Source organism: Nanorana parkeri, unplaced genomic scaffold (assembly GCF_000935625.1).
Source record: "Nanorana parkeri isolate BGI_ZX_2015 unplaced genomic scaffold, ASM93562v1 scaffold313, whole genome shotgun sequence".
Classification (NCBI taxonomy): Eukaryota; Metazoa; Chordata; class Amphibia; order Anura; family Dicroglossidae; genus Nanorana; species Nanorana parkeri.
In genome coordinates this window covers 782956-807312 of record NW_017306581.1, presented here as the reverse complement: position 1 = coordinate 807312, position 24357 = coordinate 782956, and the positions used below count along the sequence as shown (strand labels likewise).

Sequence of the window (24357 nt, the reverse complement as noted above, 5' to 3'; positions counted from 1 at the left end):
CTAACTAGCACATAAATACAGTAATATATGCTCTAACTAAAGGTGCCCATGCACCTTACGATTATCGGACGAAACTTTTTGTCCGATGATCGAATAGACGTACGATTTTCGTACGGCAGCGCCATCCTGCCCCGATGATCGCAAGATTAATTTAGCCGTAATTAACGAAAAGTACCTGGACGAAATGCGGTAATTGATTTGCCGTATTTTCGTTAGCGCAAGCGCAGTGTAGATTGTACGACTTTTGACGGACGGAAACGCCAGCAACCTTACCAAAATCGTACGATCTAGCAAAGTTTTCAAACATGCTTGACCGTCAAAAGTCGTACGATTGTACAGTAATGTCGGTCGGACACTGCAATGCACACATACGATTATCGGCCGAAAAGTCGATCGCATACGAAAATCGTCCGATAAACGTAAGGTGTATGGGCACCTTTACTTCATTAAAAGTAAATTACTTGCCAGCTTATTATAAATCTCACAGACTCCAGTGTTGCATTAAATGGTGCTTCCTCTTACAAAACTATAATAAAAGTGTCTTCCAGCTGACCTCTCCAATTATTTATTCAACAGTCTGGAATATTCTTTGGGGAGTGTGACACCATCATTTGGCTTTGTTACAGTTGTGGCAGATGAGCAGAAGATTATACTGGAGGTATTTCACCACAGAAGGGCACAGGAGTTATAAGTCAGCATTTGAATGGATGTGCCAAAAAATATGCAAAATGCAAATGTCACTTTTTAGAGGACTTGCTCTTTAAAGAGTCTTTCTGCTCAAAACTGATAAAACTGCCATGGAGTGAGACATTCCATTCAGAACTCTGCTGCTAATTGGGTTTCATAGCAGAATTGTATCTCCCTTTCTGCTATAAGGTTTGAAGCACGGTCCTAATTCATCAAGCTGCAATATACTGCTTAAGGCATTCTATATGACAGGGCTCAAAATTTCCACTCGCCCCCTCGCAAATTGCGAGTGAAAATTGCGTGGGGGCGAGTCCCCCCCAACTGTAAATAAATAAATAATACAATAAAAATAATAAAAAATTATTTTAAAAAAGTAAAAACTGCCCCCCGCCCCCCTCACACGCATATTATTAGACATGTGCGAATACCAAAACATTTTTTTCAGATGAAATGTGTATGTGTAATGCTCTGTGCGTTGTGCGGTGGCTGTATGTGTGTTGTGCTGTGTGCGCGTTGTGCCCTGTGTGTGTTTGTGTTATGAAGGGCAACTGGTGGCGAGTAACTTCGAAGGCCTGGCTAGTAGCTCAGGACCTGAAATTTGGAGCCCTGCTATATGACATACAATAGTGTTGGCAGATTGGCTACTTTAGCACCCTTTTAACTCACTGTGTGCAGAGAAATCACAGTAAGCAATATCAATACAGGAGGGGAGCCTGTACAACTGAGCAAGACTGAAGGTATGGCTGGAGCTCAGCTTTAAGATACTGCAGACAATGCCATAGTATGAAATTGGCGAGCAGCTTTTATCAGGGATATAAGGCCTAACTGGCATATTCCTACTTTTATTTTATCTTTGCGGATGGGTTGGGTGAGCGATATTTAGGGCTGCAACTAATGATTATATTCACAATCAATTAGTTGGCCAATAATTTTTTCGATTAATCGAATAAAAAGATTAAATAAACACCATCCTTAATTTAAAATGAAATACACAAATAAAGTGTTATAAACATAAAGTTTACTTCAGAATAAAACTGCAGGCACAATTTTTTTGCAATGGCACTGCACAGGAACACACAGCATTGCGGTACCGTGCATTCCAGTGCGGGTGGGAGGCGCGTTTGGGGTCCCATTAAATTGAATGGCAGTGCAGCGCACCTACCGCAGCAGGATTTGTCAGGCCAAAACCGAAAATGGCTTTTTCCCCACCTTTTTATTATTTATTTATTTTTTAAACGCCTATATGCAGCTGATCTTTCTCCATTACTATCTGGAGCCAGCCATCCTGGTAGAGGCAGGGCTTTGATTCCTCATGTCAGATACTCCAGGACATTAGTGACATCACCAAATCATTCTCCAGTTCTCTAAGAGTAGGCAGAAGCAGCAGTGCCTTAGATCTCACATTGCTGATACTCACATACCAGGAAGTGCACTGCTATTTTTAAGAAGAAATTCAAGAGAAAAGAGACATTTTTTCAGGCTACTTCATTAGCACAATTAACATATCCAATGTTCCCTTTTATATTCCAAATCTTCACTTTTTGAATTGAAGTGTACTTTAAGCACTGATTGCATTTAGGCAATCTGCTGGCTTCTTTTCTGCTGTCATTGCACACATTCTCTGTCTATTCAGTGTAGTGCAAGTAAGCATTTTATTTTAAATCCTTATTAATCCTTATTCAAGCACACCATCATTCACCTATTATACCTGTATCAAAAGATATCAGAACTACTGTGGACAGTGGAAGCATATGATTTGACCTCTATAATATAAACATGCCCCTACGTGCACATCTTAATAAATGCAAATGTTTTAACTGTTTATTTACTTGTTAGGTCAGCGTTCCCCTTTAATTCGTTTTGTAACCTTGTGTAAAAGTAAATGTAAGTGGGACATCTTGGTACAAGGGTGTTTCTGTATGATCACCAGACTGTCTCCTGCAGCATTGGGCGGAAGCTTTATTAAAACCTCGTATTTTTTCAGTAAAACGCCTCTTGCCTGACCTCAACACCATGTAATATTTAATGAGCCGCTCTAATCTCCTCTGCAAGTTTCCACTGGTTGGTGCTGAAAATAATTTATTTCTGTATTTGAAGGTCTGGTGCAGCCAAATCTGCTTTATTTCAATTCATCTCGAAAATCCCCACTGGGAAAATCCAGGATTGAAGGTCAAATTGTACATTGTGATGTTCAGCACACTTTGTAGCCTGCTCGCAGATATGAACACAAAAGTTTGAATACCATGAGGGAACTTGGATTAGGTAAAAAAAGAAGTCTAGAGCTAACTGATGGGTAGGCATTGTCAATGGGAATTTATAAATAAAAAAAATAAATTTCCATAATGGTCCCTAAAGGGAACCTGTGCGTTGCCAATGCAACCACACATTCAGTTTAATGCCAGACCCACCAGCTGCAGATACCTACCTCTCTTTGCCCCCCTGACAACCAATCTGTGTTGGAAGGAAGGGTGGCCTAGCCCTTCATCATGACATGGAGCTTACAAAGGGCTTAGACCTCTCTCCCTGCCTCCATTAGACAGCAATGGGTGCCCGAATGGGCGATCACCAGGTACCAGTGCTGACATATGGAAAGGGAGTGAGTCAAATGCTCTTTGCATACCTGGAAGTACTGGGTATGTTGTTTTGTTCCTGGTGGACAAATGGAGCGACAGGGGAGCAAAGGGAAGATATGCCAGTGGGGCCACCAGTAAGGCGAACCTACACTGCAAGTAGGACTGTCTTGCATGGCAGCTAAACTACAGAGTAAATAAAAACCACGTAGTCTTGCAGAGCAGGATTCAGACTGGGAAAGGCTGGCCCTGTACTTTGAACCCTTTAGAGCTCTATTGCAATCTACAATGCTGCCAGTTTAACCCCTACAGAGCTATCTTACAGAAGGGGCGAGCAAAATGGATAATCTCATCAGTGAGATGTTCCATTCTTGTCCAATCAGAAGGAGGCAACCAAGAGGCAGGAAAGTGACATAGAGGTCACGTTTTGCTAGAGAGGGGGGCATTTAAACTAAACTCCAGCCTGAAGTTAAAAAATTAGTAGCATGTGCCTTCCCCAAGGGTATCAAGGTTTAATTGCTCGATTAGTTTAGGGGAGGTTTACAGCTGAGGAATAGTTACTTATTCCTTGAACCCGCAGCCTTTCTCCCCTGTTGTACAACCAATCCCCCTAAGCCTTTCCTCTTCATGGTTCATGCATTTAGGGCCTCTATAGAGGTCCTGCATTGTTAATAAGGATGTCCAGGGCCTGCCCACATACGGGGTGTAGAGGTGAACGCCGGCTGCCGGAAAGCGAGGAATACTTTAAACCTCCTCTAGACTACAAAAGCATTTAAAGGATACGTGCACTTTAAAACAAAGTGAACTCATCCTTTTTGCTCTTCATCTCAGACCTAAACAATCCCACTCTCCCCCTCCACAGAGTTGTACCTACCAAGATCCAACAGATACAGTTTCGCAATTGTTTAACTCCATCACCACAATGCTCCCTCTGCTGGCTGCACCTGCAATTACAGCCCCATAGATGTCTATGGGGCCATCTGACAGTCTGGAGGTGGATGCAGTCAGGAGAGAGAGACTTGCAGTGTTGGATGTCAACAAACAGAGAAGCAGCGCTCCTCGGATCTCGGTAACTATTGATTTTAAACCTTGATATATTCCGGGGGAGGGGGGGGGGATATAGCTGCTAATATTTTACTGCTAACTGGAGTTAGTTTTAAGGAAGTCGACAACATTTGGTCTTCTCTTTAAACTAAATCAATACTGAGTAAAATATGTAGGCTGCCATTACTGACCTTGCCTGACATTCCTCTATACTAGTCACCTGACTTCAGTTTTTTTCTGAGTTACCTACCTGGAACAGACATTCAACAAGGTAGTCAAAACTTCTGATCAGCATTGACTCGGAAAGCTTTGAAGCCACCGGATTAATATGACTTCTAGGCAGCTAGCATTTTCAGACAGAGAGGTCAGCGGTGACGGCTTAGGTTTTTCTCTCAGTACAGGTTTGCTACTTCCAACTGATAAAACTAGGAGGGGCGGCATTTTTTTCCATTTGAAATCTGGAAACTCTACTTTCAGAAAAACCAAAACAAGACCAACCCAGAATTATTATTTTTTTTCTTGCCTCCTTGAACACAATCCCTTCAGTGAAGCTCAGCCCACTAAAAACTCCGCTCCTGCACCTGGAGCAAAGGAATTCCCTCCTCATTTAGAAGGCGTCCTAATTCACTGGCTCGAATCTTCGAAGGAATGCCTTTCCTGGAGGCGACTGAAGCAGACCTTGTCTTCTTTCCTCATCTCTTTGTTCCTCTTCGGAGCTGATTAAATTTTGCTCGGAAAGGCCGCCCGGTTGGCTTTTTTTCCGCAGGAGTTGACATTAGCCTTTTTTTTTTCTATTTTGTTATTGCAGTCGTCTGTAGGATGTCTGGGAGCTGTAATGCAAGAAGGAGCTAAAGACAGCAGACAAAGCTCAGCGTAAGTTTGCTTTCAGCAGGTCAGCCACCACTGCTGATCTAATTTATATTATTTAAAGTAAGTACGCAGCTTGCGAACAAAGGCGTGCTTGTGCTGCGGCCGCCGTGCGTTGCCCGGATCGGCGGCGAGGTGCCTCCTGTGTTTGCTTTCCTTCTTTTTCTGCCAGGGAGGCATTTAAATATTAACCAAAGCCGAGCGCGTTTATGGTTAAATGCTTTCGCTTAGGCTTCCCTTCCTCCTGATTCAAATTACAGCCTGCATAGTCCAGCGCCACCTGATTCCGCTGGGTGTGGAGCTGTTTGGACAGGCTGGAAGTTCTCCGGAGGGGACAGAGGGCTGTAAAAATTTCAGGGTTTTCTTTACTTTGCTCTGATCAGCTGTGTTAGACACTTCGTCCTCGTTGTCCTTGGCCTGAACAAACATAAAAAGTGACGTTATGATGATATGGTGAAAATGTAAAAAAAAAAGGAGATTTGCGTGTGCAGCTGTTACACATATCCATGGTTTTGCTTGCAGGAACATTCAAGACAGATCTTTCCTCAAAGTTTACCACAAAGATCCGGCTCAAGCATTCAGCCACACGCCCCGGGCGGTCAATGGAGACGTAAGGGTGAGTACCTCGTTTTTTAATATGTCATTTATTTATGAACAGACAAAAAAGGAAATGTGAAGGGGCGACTGATACCGGGCTTTTCACTGTGTAGCTTTGCTGTGCTGCCTATTACTCAAAAGGTAAAGGTAGTCGCTAGTTTCCCTCTATGGCACAGGAAGTCTGCTGTGTGCTGGAACTTAATGTTCCCTGCTATCTTTATTTATTTATTACAGGTATTTATATGGCGCTGACAATTTACGCAGCCCTATATCGCCTTCATTTTAAAGGAGAACTCCGGGAAACATTTTTTATTAACCCTTGCAGTAGGGCTACCCCCGCACTGCAAAGTTTAACTGCTCGTTTTTGTCTAGTTTAAAAAAAAAAAGTTATACTCACCTGAACTGTGGAGTTGGCTTCTTCTTAGACCGGTCCTTCCAGCCTCTCTCCCCCTCTGCTGCACTGGACTAAAGTCCTGTATATCATAACATTCTATACACAGTGTATAGACGAGAGCACGGCAGGAACATTCCAGTACTGCAGCTTAGTAGACAGGCTGGAGGGAGCGATATAAAACAGCCGGACGGCTCAGAGCTTCGGGTTGGTCTAACTGTGTTATTTTTGAACCTAGAGAAAAACAAGCACTTAACCCTTGCAGTGTGAGGGAAGTCCTAATTCACACCAGCTCCAGTGCGTTCCGGCCCAATTCGGTGACGAAACACACTGGATCGCATCCTGGCCGGCTCACTTTGTTTTGGGGCGGGAGGGGGCGTGGCGGAGCATTGCAGTCAATGGCACCACAGCCACGCCCTCAGGCCGCAGTGCGATTGGCTGCACTGGAACGTGTGGCACATCAAGGCCTGCGTTTCTGACCGCACCGGACCGGAAGGTAGCCATTGATGTGCCACGCTTTTCTGTGCGTCCGATCGCACTGCGGCCAGAGGGCATGGCTGCGGTGCCAATGATTTCAATGCCGACCGTGATGCGATCCAGTGCGTTCTGGCACCGTATCGGGCCGGAACGCACTTGGGTTGCTGTGAACTAGCCATAAGAGAATTTGCCTGAAGTTCTTCTTCAAATACACTGTATTGTGACCTCTTCCTGAAGATGCAATCCAGTCAGATAATAAAGTGACTGTAATGTTAGAATAAAAATGTAAAAAAAGGGCCTGTCTGGGGGAAAAAAACAGATGGTTAAACCTGAGCTTCAGGCTGATACAAAAGACACAAATGAATGCAGCACACAATTATTTTTATAAATGTAAGCAGTGTAAAAACCTGAGTTTGTCCTGCTATCAGCCTCTTGCAGTCTGTGCAGCAGAGGAGCACTGCAGCACAAGAACAGTAGGTGCTCCTTGTGCTAACAAGGGATATGCTGATGGGAGGGGAGAGCAGAGTGACAGAGAAAATATAGCTTATCAGTCTACTGCATCTCTAATCATTTACGGGATGGGTGAGGGACAAGACCTAAAAGTGTTACCTAATTGCAGCAGGGAAGAATCAGGTCTCTTGCCTGCTAGGCAGGACTGTGATGTGTGGCAGAGCTTTACATCTCTCGAATATGTATTTTCACTTTGTATATATTTGTTTCCCTGGAGTTCAGTTTGAATACTTCTGCCACCATCCGCACCGCCGATCTTCATTGTATTGAAGAAATGCTGGTACCTGAAGAGTCTTTAGAATCCCAAACTTCCAGATGTGGCTGATATATGGTCCCCCGCTGTGTTCTGGGGTCACTCCATTAGATAGATGTATATGGCACTGCACTGTCATGTTGTAGGGGGCGATGAAACAAACTACCGATCACATAGGGGGGTCCAGATATCTGACATGCCCAGAATAGTATTCTGAAGATTCCCAGGCACCGGTATCTCTTTATGGCGGCGGGAATGGAATCGTCTTCTTTGCAGGGGTCACTTTTTTACATTCTAGTGAAATGTTTAATAATGTAATAAATGTTGTTTGGCCCTTTACAGTGTAACCTTTTTATGGATCAGAGTTTGGAAGGAGGGTGCAATCATCAAAGTGAATGAGTATTTATTATCTGTCTGTTAGTACTGTACAGGTTTGTGAACTATCTGTTGTGTCCGATGAGAAATGTTAAGCTTGTTGCCAAGGAAATGGCCGTCTTACCCGTGCACGGCAATCGGAGGTTGTCTGTGGAATGCTCAGGCAGACTCCACATTCCATATAGATACAGGTCTGTCTTGGCAGTGAGCACAATTTACATTTCTGCTCAGTGGCTACTTCAAGAGCCTGTGAAAGCACGAGTAATCAAGATAAGAAATATTCCTGTTAGCTTCTGTTGTTTAATGTCATCATTGCTAAATGTACCTGTCATCATCTCAAAATACAAATCCCATCATGTCTCTGGGAGTCTAGCCTGTGGCTGTCATAGTCTTGCAATGCCTCAAAAACTTGTTCAATAACAGCTGTAGTGCCAAGGTTGCCTATCCCAAGTGTAGCTTGTCAGTTCACCGGGAACTATAGACGTCCTCACAGAACTAGCTATATAGTCCTTGCCTTTCTGGCGGCCCGTGTGTGAATATGCCGCTTTGCTGCTCCTCGGCATGTGGAATACTTGCAGCAGCCGTGGTGCAGCATAGCAGAGCGATACCAGAACGGAAAGTTATTGCCTCTTATACAGGCATTGCATCTTTCAGTTTTGACGCTGTGACAGGGTCACTTTAAAATTAAACTGACTTTAACATGATATTTCCAAAATGGCGTCAGCAGTACATTGCAGGTACCTAGTGGTGCCTTCACAAACATCATGAGGACAAATATTTGTGGACATTGGAATGCTGAAAGGGCTCTAACCTCATCCAGCTGCCTCCTATTGGCCAGTTAGCTTTTCCATCAAGGAATGTGTTGGAAGCAGGCCTATAATATGAGGATTTGGGGTGATGGCGAGCGCCTCTAAAGGTATGCTAAGGCAGTGCTCAGTAAGCCCGAACATTGTGATTGTGAAGGGAAGGGGGTTTTTTTTCTGATGCTCTCTAGACTTCCCAACTTGAAAGTAATTTAAAGGGGCAGTGCCTGCCATTTCTTTTTCTTTGCAGCGACTGATAATAATTGATGATAATGTAGTACTGAAGAAGATCTCTTTCCAACTTCTGAGCTGTCACTGTGGAATGTATTATTCATACAGGAGATGTAGCAATAGAGGATTTGCCATTCATTGTGGAAAATGAAGGCTCATTAATACAGGCCGACATGCAAATTATACCCATCGTGTATTCTGCCTATCCTGGTGGGATTACAGCTGACCTTCAGCCAAACGGCCAAATATAGTGCCTGAGCAGGTCATGGGGCATGTAAGACCACAGCCACTGTGCTCGGTCCAGCCCTCTAGCATGCAGCTAGCCCAGGGTATTTTAACCCTCGATGCAGCAAACACTACTTTAGAAAGAAGCCCACAATTACTGTATTAATGTAAAGCAGTCAGGCTGTGTATTCAGCCTGACTGCTTTACAGTGATAATAGAAGACGCTTAAATGGGGCTTTAAAGTCCCTGTAAAATAAACAATTGCCAGAGATGCCTGTAATTTGATCTCAAGCTCTGTGCAGACTTCAGGGAAGGGCAGGGAGCCATTTATAGGAGGAAAGGTACAGAGACTATGGAAAATCCCAACTAACAGATGCAGCAAGTCTGCCACCCTTGCATGGCAAGGAAATGTGAACATTTTAACAGTTTTAAATAATGGTGGTTGTCTGCAGACTAAAACGGAAAGGTCATTGAATTCGTTTACATTTACAAAATGACTGTTATAGCAATGCTATATGTTGTAATGAAAAAAAAAAATTCCAACAGTAATTTTTGTCTCACTGATTAAAGTGTGTGTCATCCCAAATGCTAAATTCAAATACATGTTTTCAGATGTACCTGTACAACTATATATCATAGACCTGAATATCTTGCCAGCCACAGTATTGCACATTGGGCTTCCTGTTGTAATGTGACAACACTCACCCACAGCCTTTCCATGCAGCCGTGGCACTGTTACCCATCTTCTTGTGCTTTGGCCAGGAGGGCGCTGATGCACATTGGGCCTCTAGTCTCCCCTTGGTAGCACACAACATCCTGGCTATCATTGGGGGGCACTACTCCTGCATTAAAACAGCAAAAAGTTTTCCTGGCACACTCACAAACTAGCATGTAAAAAAACTTGTCTCACCACTAAGGTTAAAAACAGAGGTTTACGAAGCAAGGGGGAACACGGATCAAACCACGATTGACTTACTCCTTCTGCTGGTTTTTGTAACTTACCTCAGTTGACATCGGAGTAGCACGATGTGCTTGTCTCTGAGAATTGTTGGATAACCATGCTCGTACAAAATAGTTATACGTCATGATACGTCAGCCTAAAGGAGAACTATGAGGTGAGTGCTTTTCACTCACCTCATAGTTCTAGCCGACCTGTGACAATGAGACTGTCACAGGTCGGCTCAGTAGATCGGGAAGTGAGCGAACACATACCGGCGTTCGCTCACTTCTCGATCCTGGATTCCCCCCTCCCCGATCCGCCAGCACTGACTGGCGGAACGGATGGGGGACGGGCAGGTACAGCTGGCTCTGCCTCTAGATAGGCAGAGCCAGTTGTCACTGACTCAGCTAGGCGGATACTGACATAATTGTCGGTATCCACTTCAGCTGCGGCGTTTCAGTATACCGCGAGCTGCAGCTCGCTGTATACTGAGCTTAGGGTGACAGGAGGACGCTAATTTGTGTCCTCCCGTTACCCTAAGGAGAACTATGGGGAAAATCCCTAACCCCATAGTTCTCCTTTAATCACTGATAACACTAAACTGATGAACAGTAAAAGCGTTTTAATCGTCGCCTATGGGTGTTTTTTGCGATTTTGCGGGCGCACGCAATTTTAAGGCTTGACATGTTTGATGTCTTTTTAACCGACGTGACCCCGACTTTTATGTTTTACTAAAAATATGGGTAAGAATAAATGTTTTATAACATAACGTAGGGAAACCTTTTTGTTTTTTTCTACATTTATGGTACTTTTTTTATTATATAGTAAAAAAAAAAATCCCCCCCCGGTGGTGATTATATACCTCCAAAAGAAAGCTCTATCTGTCCCCAAACTTTTTTAACATAAATTGCAAGGCTATAGTCCGGTCATGCTGACAATTTTTGACTGACTGGTGAGACACTATCAAATTTTTCAAGCCCTGTGTATATATATATATAATATATATAAAGTGCAATATAAATGGGTAAGCCGTATTAGTCTAGTAGACAAAATGTCAAAAAAGACAAAAACGCAGTATTGCAAAGGTGAAAATACACTTTAAGTTCTCCTTTCAGTAATAAAAGTCTTCCTCTGTGTTCAATGTCCTTCTGTCCCCCACACGGTCTATTCTCAATCCCGTGCAGCTTTTCCATTTTAGGCATTCGTGCCCCTTTAAAGTGCAGCTGTCAAAATAAAAGTTCAGGTCATTCCACCTGTTCTGTGTCTGCACCCTCCCCACCCTTCTGATTAATAACCTGTTCACTGTTATCAGCTTTGCTGATTCATACAGCCCTCATGCTGTGGATAATGTAAACAGACTGAGCAGACTGGCTGCCGGAGTCAGAACGCTTGCGTATTGCCAGTGTGCAGTGATTTGTTAAGGAGCCAGGTTAATAACATGGTGCAAAGGGCACTGGAGTGTGTAGCTCATAGTAAACAGTCACCAAGAAGCTCTTTGCTAGGAACTGACTAATACGTGCTCATTCCAAACTGGCTGCCATTAACATAAATCTAAACTTTGTAACTATAATGGTTTGGGCTCAGATTTATGTGGGTATATAATTTGAAGAAGGCAGGCTGTTACTTGCCGAAATATTGGTATAACAAAGCAATCATTTTTAAAAAAAGTTTTTTGAGTACCTACCCTACCCTTTTGTTTTTATTTTATATATACACTTATAGTATGTGGACAACTGACCATCACACCTATGTATATATAAGCTTGCTGGACATCCCATTCCAAAACCATGGGCATTAATATGGAATTTGCCCCCTTTTTACAACTATAACAAACTCCTCTCTTCTGGAAAGGCTTTCCACAAGATTTGGAGAGTGCCTGCGGGAATGTGGGCCCATTCAGCAAAAAGAGCATTTTGTGGGGTTAGATATGATGTTGGATGAGATGACCTGCCTCACAGTCAGTATTCCAATTTATCCCAAAGGTGTCCAGTAGGGTTGAGGTCAGAGCTCTGTGCAGGACCCTCAAGTTCCTCCACACAATCCTCCTCAAACCATGTCTTTATGGAGTTGGCTTTGTGCACAAAGGCACAGTCATGATGGAACAGAAAGGGACCTTCCCCAACATTTTGGCGGTTCAGGCTTCGTCCAGGATACTGGCTGCCCTTAATAATGAGAAATTGCTGGCAAAAGCATTGATTGGCTGCTCAGGCAGGTTTGTCCCATAAATAGAGGCGACAGTAAACCAGATGGGACTAAAATTGTCCTAGCAATGTTTTTTTAGCTGTGCTTAGGAAACATCAGGGGAAAAAGTAAACAGCTAAGCCTGATTTTCAGGTTTAGGTCTGCATTTAAAGCGCATATGCAGTAGGTGACCTTTTTTCTACTAAAAGATTCAAAAAGAAATGCTGTTCGTTGTTGTGCAGTGGCTGGTATAAATTGGCCCTAAATAAGCAAGCTTTTCCCCCTGCTGACCCTCAGACCTAACTGATAAGATCTGATAGACAGCAGTAAACATTCTGCAGTTTCTAATATCATAAATTAATCACAATGCACATGGTATCTAGACATCATGTGATCTTTGCCTAGGTCTTTTTTTCTCTGATAATAGATTAAATGATAGATCCACTTTGAGTTATAAAGAATAATACCATAACATTTGGTGTTTGTCCACATAACAGAAACAATAGCATGCAGTCCATGTCTAGATGACGTGCTTTGGATTTTATTGCCCCCACTTGATTAGGTATGGGTGTTTGTGAACCCGAGAGATGTCTCTGCCTTGTTCCTGGTAGAGAGCAGGCCCAGCGTGAGAGCCCATTGTCGGGTTGAAGATGAAACACCTTTTGGAATATGAGAGCGGTCCTTTGAATCAGTCAGTTTTGCTGCGCTGTGTCAACTGCATCTTATAACCATTCTAGTATTCTAGAGCCATAGTCCTTTCTGGAGTCCCAGTGGTGTCAATCCACAGCTCACTCGACAAGACATAAACCTAAATAAATACGACAAAATATTGATGTTGTTGATTTGGAATTCTACACCAATATCAAGTTTGCAACAACAACAAAAAAAACACAAGAATGATTCACACTTTGTCCCCATTGTTAAAGTACATGAAAGCAGCATAACTTCAAACAACATGATTCTTAAAAGACCAACTCCGGGCTCGCCAGTTCTGTCATCAATAATACACCAATGTCTTTTTTTAATGCAAGCAGTGTATGTACCTGAATTTGACTTGGTAACAGTGTTTTGCAGTCTAGTGTACCATCTGTACAGAGGACACTATCTACATGCAGTTTGCGGGAAAAAGGGTCCTGCACAAGCGACACGCGACAGTGAGGAGCGACATGGCGCTGTACAATATAACAGATCTAATGATTATCAATGGACGACGACTTCTCGTGATATCGTGCGGCAAATTTGCGCGATATCGCGGCGGAAAACGCGCGATTAAACGCCCAGTGTGAATGGGCACTAAGAGAGGAGGAGGGAAAAGCAGCACAAGGAGCCAGTCAACTGTGCTGCAGTGCTCATGTGCCAGCAAGTGACATGCTGATAGGGTGAGAGCCAGGGGAGTCAACAGGACGGGTGTCATCTGGTCTGCACGTCATTACTTATGCACGTGACGTCATTACGCATGTGGGTAATAATGTCATGTGCACTTCACTGATGGCGGCCATTGTGGTAATGGACACCGGGAAAGAGAGAAGGGGACTTCATATAAGGTAAGGTATGGGATAAGGTATGCCGCTGGGTCCCCTCGCTCGTGCAGCTGTTGGGCTCTCGATCCTCAACCGAGTGCTTGACTTTTCAGAGGGGGTGACATCAAAATTACTGTCAGTATTGGTATCACCCCCTCTGATGGTGTCACCCGGTGTAGGCTGCATCCCCCCCTGTGACGCCACTGGTGAAAGAGCAGAGTAACAGAGAAATGGGGTAACAGAGTTTGTGCACCTTTCATTCAGATGGGCTATGGGTCTCTCAGGTGGGCTATGGTACTCTCAGGTGGGCTATGGGCTTCTCAGGTGGGCTGTGCACCTTTCAGATGGGCTATGGGTCTCTCAGGTGGGCTATGCGCTTCTCAGGTGGGCTGTGTATCTTTCAGATGGGCTATGGGTCTCTCAGGTGGGCTATTGGTCTCTCACGTGGGCTTTGGGACTCTCCTGTGGGCTGTCTGGGCTATGGTGTCTCACCAGGGGTCCGCAGGCAGCACGGTGTCAGGGAGCCGGAGGAGGAGAAGGCAATGTGCGGGCAGCCTGTGCCTGTTTGCAGGCACCCGCAGCTCAGAGGAGGATCCGGTTTCAGGCAGATGTGGCTGCCCGAGATCGCAATGGCCAGGGACCTCAGCACCTGCATCTTTCAGAACATTTAAAGTGCCGGTGTTAGCACTGAGTGTCCTGTGCTTGGGTGTCCGCTGGCTGGACGCCCGGACACAAGACTCCAAAACCAGACTGTCCGCGTGAAAACCAGACAGGTGGCAACCCTAGCACAAATGCATGATTTTCTGGCTAGCATTAGTAGTGCACTGACTGATTTTACATGTTACCTGGAGGTTCTCTCTAACCGCAGTTAACTGCTGCAGTTATTTTGAAATGGCCCACCTATTTTCCCACAGCGTCCTCCGATAATCTTTATAAATATGTTTTAATAACATTTAAAGATTCATTCAATATCTACAAGGTCAAAGAGTCAGCTTTGTTTGCTGTGCATTTCCTATCCGCCGTCCTCGAATTGTGTTTGCATTATTTGTCTGTTTTTAATTTTCCATTTGCAAGTAAATGTAGACTATATCAACACCCTCCTATGCAAACAATAATAGCAATATAGAACATTCTGGCTCTGCAATAAGCTTGGGGAGAAAGAAGCAAACAGCGACAGCTGCTAAAATCAAAGAGCAAGACACTGTATTTGTTTCAGTTGTAAGAGGGATTTATGAAGCTGTTTTAGAAAAGTTAATTCATTTTTTCTTTTTTTTTTCATCTCTTTTTTTTCTTCTCACTTTTACTGCAAACTTTTTTTTTCTTTTTTTACCAACCAAATAGCTCAGCGCAGTGCTCCCCCCTTTCTGAATGAAAACAAGAAAGGATTGACTTTATCAAGACTATATTCCTCAGTGATCTTGTTTCTTGTCTTTAAGGATGTGTATGTGTAGTTACAAAAATCAATATTGATCTCCTGTGGCCCAAATAGAACATAAAACTGCTGCCCTGCAGAAAACATTGTTTCCACTGGCCCAATGAGCTCTGCTGCTTGTAGCTGTCATTAGAATCAGGTGTATGCTGAGCCCTAGGGCCCATTCAATATTGAGCTAAAGGTACAGTTCCCATGCGTTAGTACATACTATTGAACAACGGAATGCAGTACATGATAAGTACGTTGTGCTGCCATTTATTTTGAATGGCACCTCAATGCAGTTCCCAGTCACTAACGCATGGCCCCTGGGAGGTACATTGCGGTACCATTTAAAATGAATGGTAATGCACCAGCGCACTTTCCTTGGCTTGCATTGTGTACGATAGCGTGTGCTAAATGTATGCAAACCGTACCTTTATTGCAGGAATAAAATAAAAATATCCCCAGCTAACAGTGGGAGCGGCTGAAGAGGTATGGTTAAATAAACCCTGAGCCTACCCTACAATGGGTTAAGCATTTGTAACACACAGAGTGCAGGGATCATTGTGTAATGCATGGACTTTAGGGGTCAAGAGTGTGTAATGTAGGACACGGGTCAAGAGTGCATGGAGCAGAGAACAAGAATCAGGAGTATGTAACATACAGAGTGCATGAGTCAGGAGTAGGTAATACATGCAATAAAGAGGTCAGGAGCAAGAAATGCATTGGGTACAGGGGTTATGAGTAGGTAACGCATGAAGTACAGGAGTCATCAGTAGGTAACACATGGTGTACAGGGGTTATGAGTACGGGACTGTAGCAAGTAACGCATAGTTTGGCGCTCAGTAGTAAGTAACACAGGGTTCAGGGATCAACAGTAAATGCTGCAGGATTCAGGGGTGAGTAGTAAGTGATGCAGGGTTCAGGGGTCAATAGTAAGTATCACAGGGTTCAGGGGTCAGTAGCAGGTGATGCAGAGTCTTAGAGGCAGCCATCACAGCATGTACAAAACTAGCTGTATATGACTGCCGTTCACTGTTACTGTGGGCGTTTGTTCCTGGGGGCAGACCTCTCGATACAGGGACTTTCCCTGGGAAACAGGGACTAATGGTACTAAAATAGTATTATTATTATTATTATTATTATTACATAGTATTTATATAGCGCCAACAGTTTGCGCAGCGCTTTACAATGTAAGGAAGACATTACAATACAATTCAAGACAGGATGGTAAGGAGGGCCCTGCCCCTGAGGGCTTACAATCTAAAAGAGGAGGGGGAAATGATACATGAGGAGGTAGCTGTGTGGGGATGAATTGTTTGAGAATGTGATGGTTCAGTGGTTAGGTTGAGGTGGGATAGTACTTCTGTCTTTCTTAATAGCTACATGTAGTTCCCTACAAAGCATGATTCACTGGGATGGGGGGAGGCCGCACTGTAAGCCAATCAGACTGTGCTAGATTCACGTGTGCACATGGAGCTGGCTCATAGGAATGTAGAACACAGTGTTGACCTCATCGGTGTGTTTCTGCTCCTTCACTATCCAGTCACATGCTGTGGCAGCCCCCGACCAAGCTGTATTGCTTTAACTGCAGTAGAGAAAAGTGATTTCAATTGATGGCTGTACTGTCTGACAGGTGTCTAGGTTTGGAAACTGGTTGAGCAGAATTTCACATTTTTGGTGGGTAAGACAGTTCACACCTCATATTTCATCAGAGAGTTGTTCACCTTTACTTCTGCTTTCATTCTCGTCTTTTATTTTAGATCTCTGTCAGACTTCCCTTACTTTAACAAATCCAACTGTTGCCTCACTGTTATGTGTGGATTAATATTTGTGTTACCTTCTGTTTGTTCAATGTTAGGTTAGCCATACCAGGCTTGATAAAAGCAAGCAATGCAACTGATTACAGGACTGCTTGTAACAGTCACACTTTCAAACAATGCAATGACACGTGATTGTAATACTCAGGAGAGCCAGTTAGTATCCATCTTGGTGGCTGATAGCTGATTGTTCCCTTATCTGTTTAGAAAAGGGAATAAAGTGTTGGTTACATGTGCACCACCGCCATCTGTTGGCTTAGTTGGTAAAAAAAGATTGTGGTGGGTCCCATAACTGTGCAAGTTACGTCAGCCACCTCACATTCATACAAGACATTTGTGTGCTAAAGGGAATCTTTACATTTATTACAAACAAAACATTGAAACAAACATTTCAGGAATATAGCACATGACTTCCAGCTATAGGAAAAATTTAAAAAACTGCTATTTAGTGTATACATCACTAAAAAGAAAAAAAGGGTCAAATCTTATATTCCTCTATATATTTCATATTATTTCCTGAACACGTGCTGAAATTTCAGACTGGCATCCAGTAGAAACACATCCCCTGAGATGCATGGGAATACCCTCTGCTCTTCGTCTCGATTTAGTGGTGCTAGTTCCTTTGCGAATGGCATTTGCTCAGCTATATGCAAGGCAGGAAATTATTATTTTAGCACCTTGGTGTGTGGAAAGGAAACCACCAGAAACAAAACATTTTGTCCAGACTTAATTTTAGAATCTTGTACCAAAAAAGAGCTGCCATATTTTGGGGTTTCGGGGGTCCTTTCACAGCATGTCCGGACCAGAACGCTTTTTGTCCACACCAAAGCGCATCCCAGTGTATTCCTATGGAATTTCTGAGCTTAGTTCAGTTCCAGTGTGTTCACAGAAAGTACTGCATGTCATATTTTTTCTGGTCTGGAGCGCCTAAAGATGCATGCAAATGCACTTGAACGGTGCTGAAAGCCCATTGACACAGAAAGCACTGGAATGCATACAAACCGTGTTTGCAGACGCATCCGGATCTGGTCTGGACATGGTGTGAAAGGGCCCTCAGAGACTGTAAGTACAGAAAATCTAGCACACTCCCTACAGCAACCATATGGGTGCTGTGGTTGCTTGTCAGATGACACCTTTATAGTAGATGTCCAAAGAATGTAATACCACCAGCACACCATATTAAAAAATTCAGACAGGACAATTACTTGTCACCTACAGAAAGTGACGTTTCAAGGCCACTGTGGACCTCTTCCTCAAGCAGTAGGGTTGCAACTGCCTTATGAAGAGGTATTTAATGGCCTCGAAACTTTGTTTTCCATGGGTGACGAGTAAATGCCCCTTCTGCATTTATGAATATGGTGTGCTGGTGACCTTGCATTCTTCAGGTTTTCACAGGGTCCCCCTTCATCGGGGCTTGGTAAAGTAGTTTATCCTGGACTATTATGATCAGGAGGAACTCTGAAGAGAAGTAAATGATGATGAGGATGATGAAGAACTCTGAAGAGAAGTATATATAACTGCTCAAGATGCCTCCCAGGAGCAGCATAGTCCATTGTAACTTCATTCTACTTTACCAACCCCCGATGAAGGAAGGTCCTCTGAATCCCCAAAACGCATTGATTTTTATTGTAGAAGATGCTAAATAAAATCAAGTCTGGATGCTTTCCTTCCCAGACACCAATCTTTACCTGAGCTAATAGTTGACTGTTGGCTATCACTCTTAGAGAGCTGCCTTCGGGGAATGATTCCCTCTACTCTCTGCACTGAAATACCCACCAAGATACAGGATCCAGCACCCTACACCTTCCTTCTAGGCACTTGGATAGATGTGTCTGAAGCTCAGAGAGGTTCATATTTCAGGCATTGAGGTGGATATATGAGATGTGCAAGGGGCAGAGTTGTGATTTCAGGAGACATTTGTAGACAGAGAATGGTGGTGGTTCCCTTCTTGGTATAGCAGTTATGCGGCATGGGTGAGAACATTTTAAAGGGATCAGTGGCTTTTAGAAATGCTTGAAAACAGGCTTTTGTGTTGTTATTATTTTTTGGTTTGGCAAGAGTTATTTAAAGCATCTTTCTTTGTTTCATGACACAGTAGATAAAATAACAATGTATTTGTGGTGCACTGACTATTCTGCAATTGTACGGTTTTGTTTGCATCGAAGAAGAATTTAGAGGTGAACTTTGTGTTTTATAAGAACTACAAATCTATCTTTAGACCCTTCTGGTTTCACAGCCTCATGTGTTTATTAATATTTGATGACTATGCATTATTTGTATTAAAGCGATGTGTAATTGTTTTCTGAGGCATGACCTCTTCCCACATTCAACTACAATAATGGAAACCTTTCCCCTTGGTGGTCACAGATGACCATCAGGTGTCAACCCACTTAGAAGCTGCTGATCAGCTGAGTCTGCCTATTAAAGTATAACCAGACAAAACATTTTCTTTTGGGTTTGGAAGGAATACACATGAGTTGGAACCTCTGACAAGTTTCTGCTTCTCTCTGGGTCTGGACCACTGTTTCTGAGACAGGAATTGAGGGAGTGGGGATGCAGGCAACAATAAGAACTTGACAGAGGTTCTAATTCTTCCCCATGCTACTAAATAAAAATAATAGTTTCTGTATGTGTCCCCACATAAGATTTTTCCATTTACTTCCTGTCTCAGTGACAGACATCGGTGGCACTGGGTGTGAAGGCAATCCCTGCTCTCCCTGGTACATACAGAGGTTGCATTAAAAACTGGACAGCATCAGTGCTCTCCCAATCAGAAGGGCCTGTTTAGTGAAAATTAGAATTGGACCAATAAGAAACACTAAAGTTCACTCAGCAGACTTTGCTTACCCTTCCTCCCACCCCCAGCGTCATGGAACAGTCTGTAAGCATTAAGAACATGCAATGCATGCCACGTTGTGACCCCTCTATGTACAGCTTGCAGCAAATGTACTGAAATATTGCATTAACTCTATGGGAGCTATTTCCTTCTTACTCTTCTATCTGTCCTCTGTATCTGTGAATAGAGATGGCGCTGAGACTCTGAACGTTCCAAACCAGCAGTTTTGTCGGTCATTGAGAAATGTTAAGGTCGTTGGCAGAGGCTCGCTGTGAGTGGTGAAGATGTCATCCTGACTTAGCAGGCACAAGCTGCTGTCAGAATCATAGACGGCACTAGACAGGGGAACCGGCTCTCATTTCCTACTGAAATCACATACTCAGAGCTGTGCACAGAGGGATACAGGTGATGAATATAGAAATGGCGAACTCCAGGCACAACACTGAATTCAGCCATGGATATACAAAGTGAACATTTGATTATCTATTTCTGTGATTTCTTTCCTCACCAATGTAAAGGGGCTGTGTATGAAAGTGTGGGGGGCTAATACACCAATGTCCTCAAAACTAAAAACTGCTCGTAGTTGGAATAGGAATCAGGGGATGACTAGTGAGGCAGGGGCCAGACAGCAATTCATAGATCTCTAATTACAAACTTTCTCAAGTGCCATGTGAAGTTTAGTCCGGGTTAGGAGGAAAAGTTGCTGCAACTGCCACATTTAGTCATTTCTATGGAAATCTGTTTGCCATCAGCTGCCATGAAAGCAATGCAGGGGCCCTCAACAGTGACTTTAATTACCTGGTGACTATCATATATATACATACATTCGAAATACATTCTAAGTCACATATGAAGAACAGGAATGCAGATCAGAAATATGACAAGTCCTTCCTTGTGTATTTGTTCCAGGTCAGTAACTCAAGGTTTTAAAGCCATAGGCTTAGCAGGGATTTTTCAGAAGGGAGGGTCAGCAATGACAGCCTCCATGTTTCTCTCATGACAAATATACATGAAAGAGGACTCGTTAGTAAATTTACATGTCTGCATGAATACATTCATGACATGTCACAATATAGTTACATAGTATTTTGAGGTTGAATAAAGATACAGGTCCATCAAGTTCAACCTATTGCGTGTATGTATGTGATTCTGCATGTGTATGCGTGTGTACGCAACATAACTTAAAAACAAGATCACACAGGGACTCATTCTCTGAGGAAGTTGTCCAAATGCTTTTTGAATGAGTGAACACTCTAAGCTGATACCACTGCTTGTGGCAGCGAGTTTCAGACCCTAACCGCTCTAACTGAGAAGAAGCCCCTACGCTCCTTGTGGTTAAATCTCCACCAGTTTTAGATGTTTGCCTCTAGCCCTTGTTATGGAGTTTATAGTAAAAAGTTTATTGCTGATGTTGCTATCCCCATTGAACATCAAAATAATGCAGTAACTATATAATTTTTCAAAAAAGTCCCATCGCGTGGGTTACCCAAAGAGAGGCCAGCGAAGAGTAAAAGACTAGTCACCAGTATTGCCTGTGAACTCTGCAGGTGATCTTTCCCCCATTGCAGATTTACCATTCCTTGTGTCTTTGTGTGGAGGCGGACATCTTGGTAGAGGCAGGGCTTTGCTTCATCATGAGCTTTCAGCAAGGAACAGTGAGGAGCACATCACCAAATGTCACTTCAAATCTCTTGAGACTAAAGCTGGGTATACACTTGCATATTTTTTTCTGTTCCATGTGTGGTCTTAAAGAAAAAAAATAACAGATTCCTCCATCCACGCTGAAATGCACGGATTGATGAATCTCCCACTGTAAGCAAAGCAACTGCCTTCCATGTTCGCACATGGGCACGGGAGAGCCCATTACACATGTGCATGGCTCGGGACAAGCACAGTGGTCGCTTCTGTGTTATCGTCCAATGCCTGGATCATACTAGAAATAACACAGGATGGAGCTGTGCAAACTATTAGGAGTTTTTATACATTGTTAGAAGCTGATGAGTTTATGGTTATACGATGGGGCTTTGGACTGCAGAGGCTAGCCTCGTATCACCGTTGGTTTTCTATGGATTTTGGCTTTCATGTATCGCCAGAGGTATAACATGGACTTTGGCATCCCTACTGGTATAACACAGAACTTGGTGTTCATGTATGCCCTCTGGTGTAACATGGATTTTACTATTCCCTTTTGTGGTATAACAAAGACAGCACAGTATATAACACCCGCTTTTGTGTTACATGCAGTTTCTTATCCTTGTTATCCTCACTGGTCACTAGTGGTCACTAGTAGAATTTGGAGTCCTCTGGTGTAACATGGACATTGGCATCCCTGTACTCCTCTGGTGTAACATTGTCATTGGCATCCCTGTACTCCTCTGGTGTAACATGGTCATTGGCATCCCTGCACTTCTCTGGTGTAACATGGTCATTGGCATCCCTTCACTTCTCTGGTGTAACATGAACATTGGCATCCCTGTACTCCTCTGGTGTAACATGGTCATTGGCATCCCTGTACTCCTCTGGTGTAACATGGTCATTGGTATCCCTGTATGCCTCTGGTGTAACATGGGCATTGGCATCCCTGTACTCCTCTGGTGTAACATGGTCATTGGCATCCCTGCACTTCTCTGGTGTAACATGAACATTGGCATCCCTGTACGCCTCTGGTGTAACATGGATATTGGCATCCCTGTACTCCTCTGGTGTAACATGAACATTGGCATCCCTGTACGCCTCTGGTGTAACATGGACATTGTCATCCCTGTACTCCTCTGGTGTAACATGCTCATTGGCATCCGTATACTTCTCCGGTGTAACATGCTCATTGGCATCCCTGTAACCCAGGGATGGGCAAAATTATATGGAATTCAGGAGCCACTGTGCCCAATTAAGAAACCAGCAGGATATCCTTTATGGCCAGCTCCATTAAAAGTTAGATGCCAGCTGTAATTTTTAAGGAGCATTGGTTACCTTGCTCCTGGCATGTGCCCTGCTGTACCCATCTGGTGTTACATGGACATTGGCATCCCTGTATCCCTATCTCTTACATGTAGTTTATTATTCCTAATCTTACATGAAAGCTGTCATCCCTGTATCCTTGTAACTTTCATGAAGTTCAGTGTTCATGCATCTGGCATGGAAGTTGGTATCCCTACATCTTACATGTAGTTCAGCATCCCTACATCTTACATGGAAGTTGTCATAAGATGTCTTACATTTAGTTTTGGATCCCTGCATCCTACATAGAGGTTGCAATTCTTATACCCCCACTTCTTCTTAAGTGGTATTTGCTATTTCTGTATCTTACATTAAATTTGACATTCCTGTATCAGCACATCTTACATTGAACCTGGCACTTGTAAATCCCTACTTACAGCATGCTGTTTAAAAAATAATATTAATTGGAGTTTTCTGCTTAGTAGGCAGCTTGCTAAGTAACAAAATGTCAACGCTGAACTCTAGACAGATATAAAGGCACAAATGAATGTGGTTCTGTATTTGTTAGTACATCATTATTTTATTTTTTAAATGCAAGCAGTTTAAGTACTTATATTTGACTAGGTAACATTTAGGTAACATCTCGTAGTTCCTGTAGATCAGAGCTTATAGTGGAAGAAGAAGGAGCAGCACATTGACCAATCAGTGCATGTGCTGACAATGAGAATTTTATTAGGAGGAGAAAGCAGAGTGACAGAGAGATGAGCTCATCACTATCCTGCGTCTTTCTTACTGTCCAGTCACAGGTTGGGGGCAGGTCCATGAGATAAAGGGGAGTGAATGATGATGGCTGTCATTCAACTTGGAAGTCTTAGGACTGGACTGCATTGAAGCAAACTGCTTGCTGTTCCCCCCTTACTGATAAAACGCACAAATGTGATATCTCTGAAATTCTTACTGTTCGCTTGAGCTCCCTTTCTAACTAAGTGGAGCTTCTGTGGTCATTCCTCTTGGTCCACCATGGTGGTGGGTGGGTTCTATGTGATGCAGAAGCACTAAATGGGTGCCAGACAATGGTTTAAAAAAAACAATCTTCATAGCTTAGGACAGTTCCTAGAAATCAGGTGCGGTGGACACCAGTGAAGTGCTCTGCTTTTGTTTGATCCAGACTCATATACTGTTGTGTATGTACCATTTGTTGCCTTTACTAACTGACAGTGCACCCAAGGCAAAATGGTCAAAGTGTAACTCCCCCCATGTGAACTACTTTAGCAGCATAGGGTGCAGGTCCCGCCATATTTACCCCCCCCCCTCCTTCTGAAGGGGGAGGGCGTCTGTCTCTTCTGTCTTGCCTTCAATCCAACCCTGGTACCCTGTACTGACTTGTAATGTACATACCCTGGGTTAAGATTATCACTTCCTTAATGTATATAGCATTTGTTGCCTTTGGTGTGGCCAAAAAAAAGTCTGGCCAAAAAAAAGTTACTACGTAGATTGAGCTAAGTTATGATCTGGGGTTGCTTCAGTTGGTCAGGTCTATGTTCAGCAACGTTGTGTCCCTAAAAGTCAAAAAAAATTGAAGTCATCAGGCTCAAATTGAGACATTGTCATACATGGATTGGCCACATAGAGTCCAGACCTTAACCCCATTGAGAATCTTTGGGGTGTGCTGGAGAAGACTT

At 43.4% G+C, this 24357-nt stretch overlaps 1 protein-coding gene across 3 annotated transcripts in view; it reads left to right on the top strand.

The window, feature by feature from the left end:
- Positions 1–24357, top strand: part of KIAA1217 (KIAA1217 ortholog) — a 263677-nt gene that overhangs the window by 162574 nt on the left and 76746 nt on the right. For all 3 annotated transcript variants that reach the window (XM_018557958.1, XM_018557957.1, XM_018557956.1), the window contains exon 5: positions 5691–5784. In XM_018557958.1, the coding sequence (XP_018413460.1) occupies positions 5691–5784 (94 nt within the window). The remainder of the gene's footprint in view (positions 1–5690; positions 5785–24357) is intronic.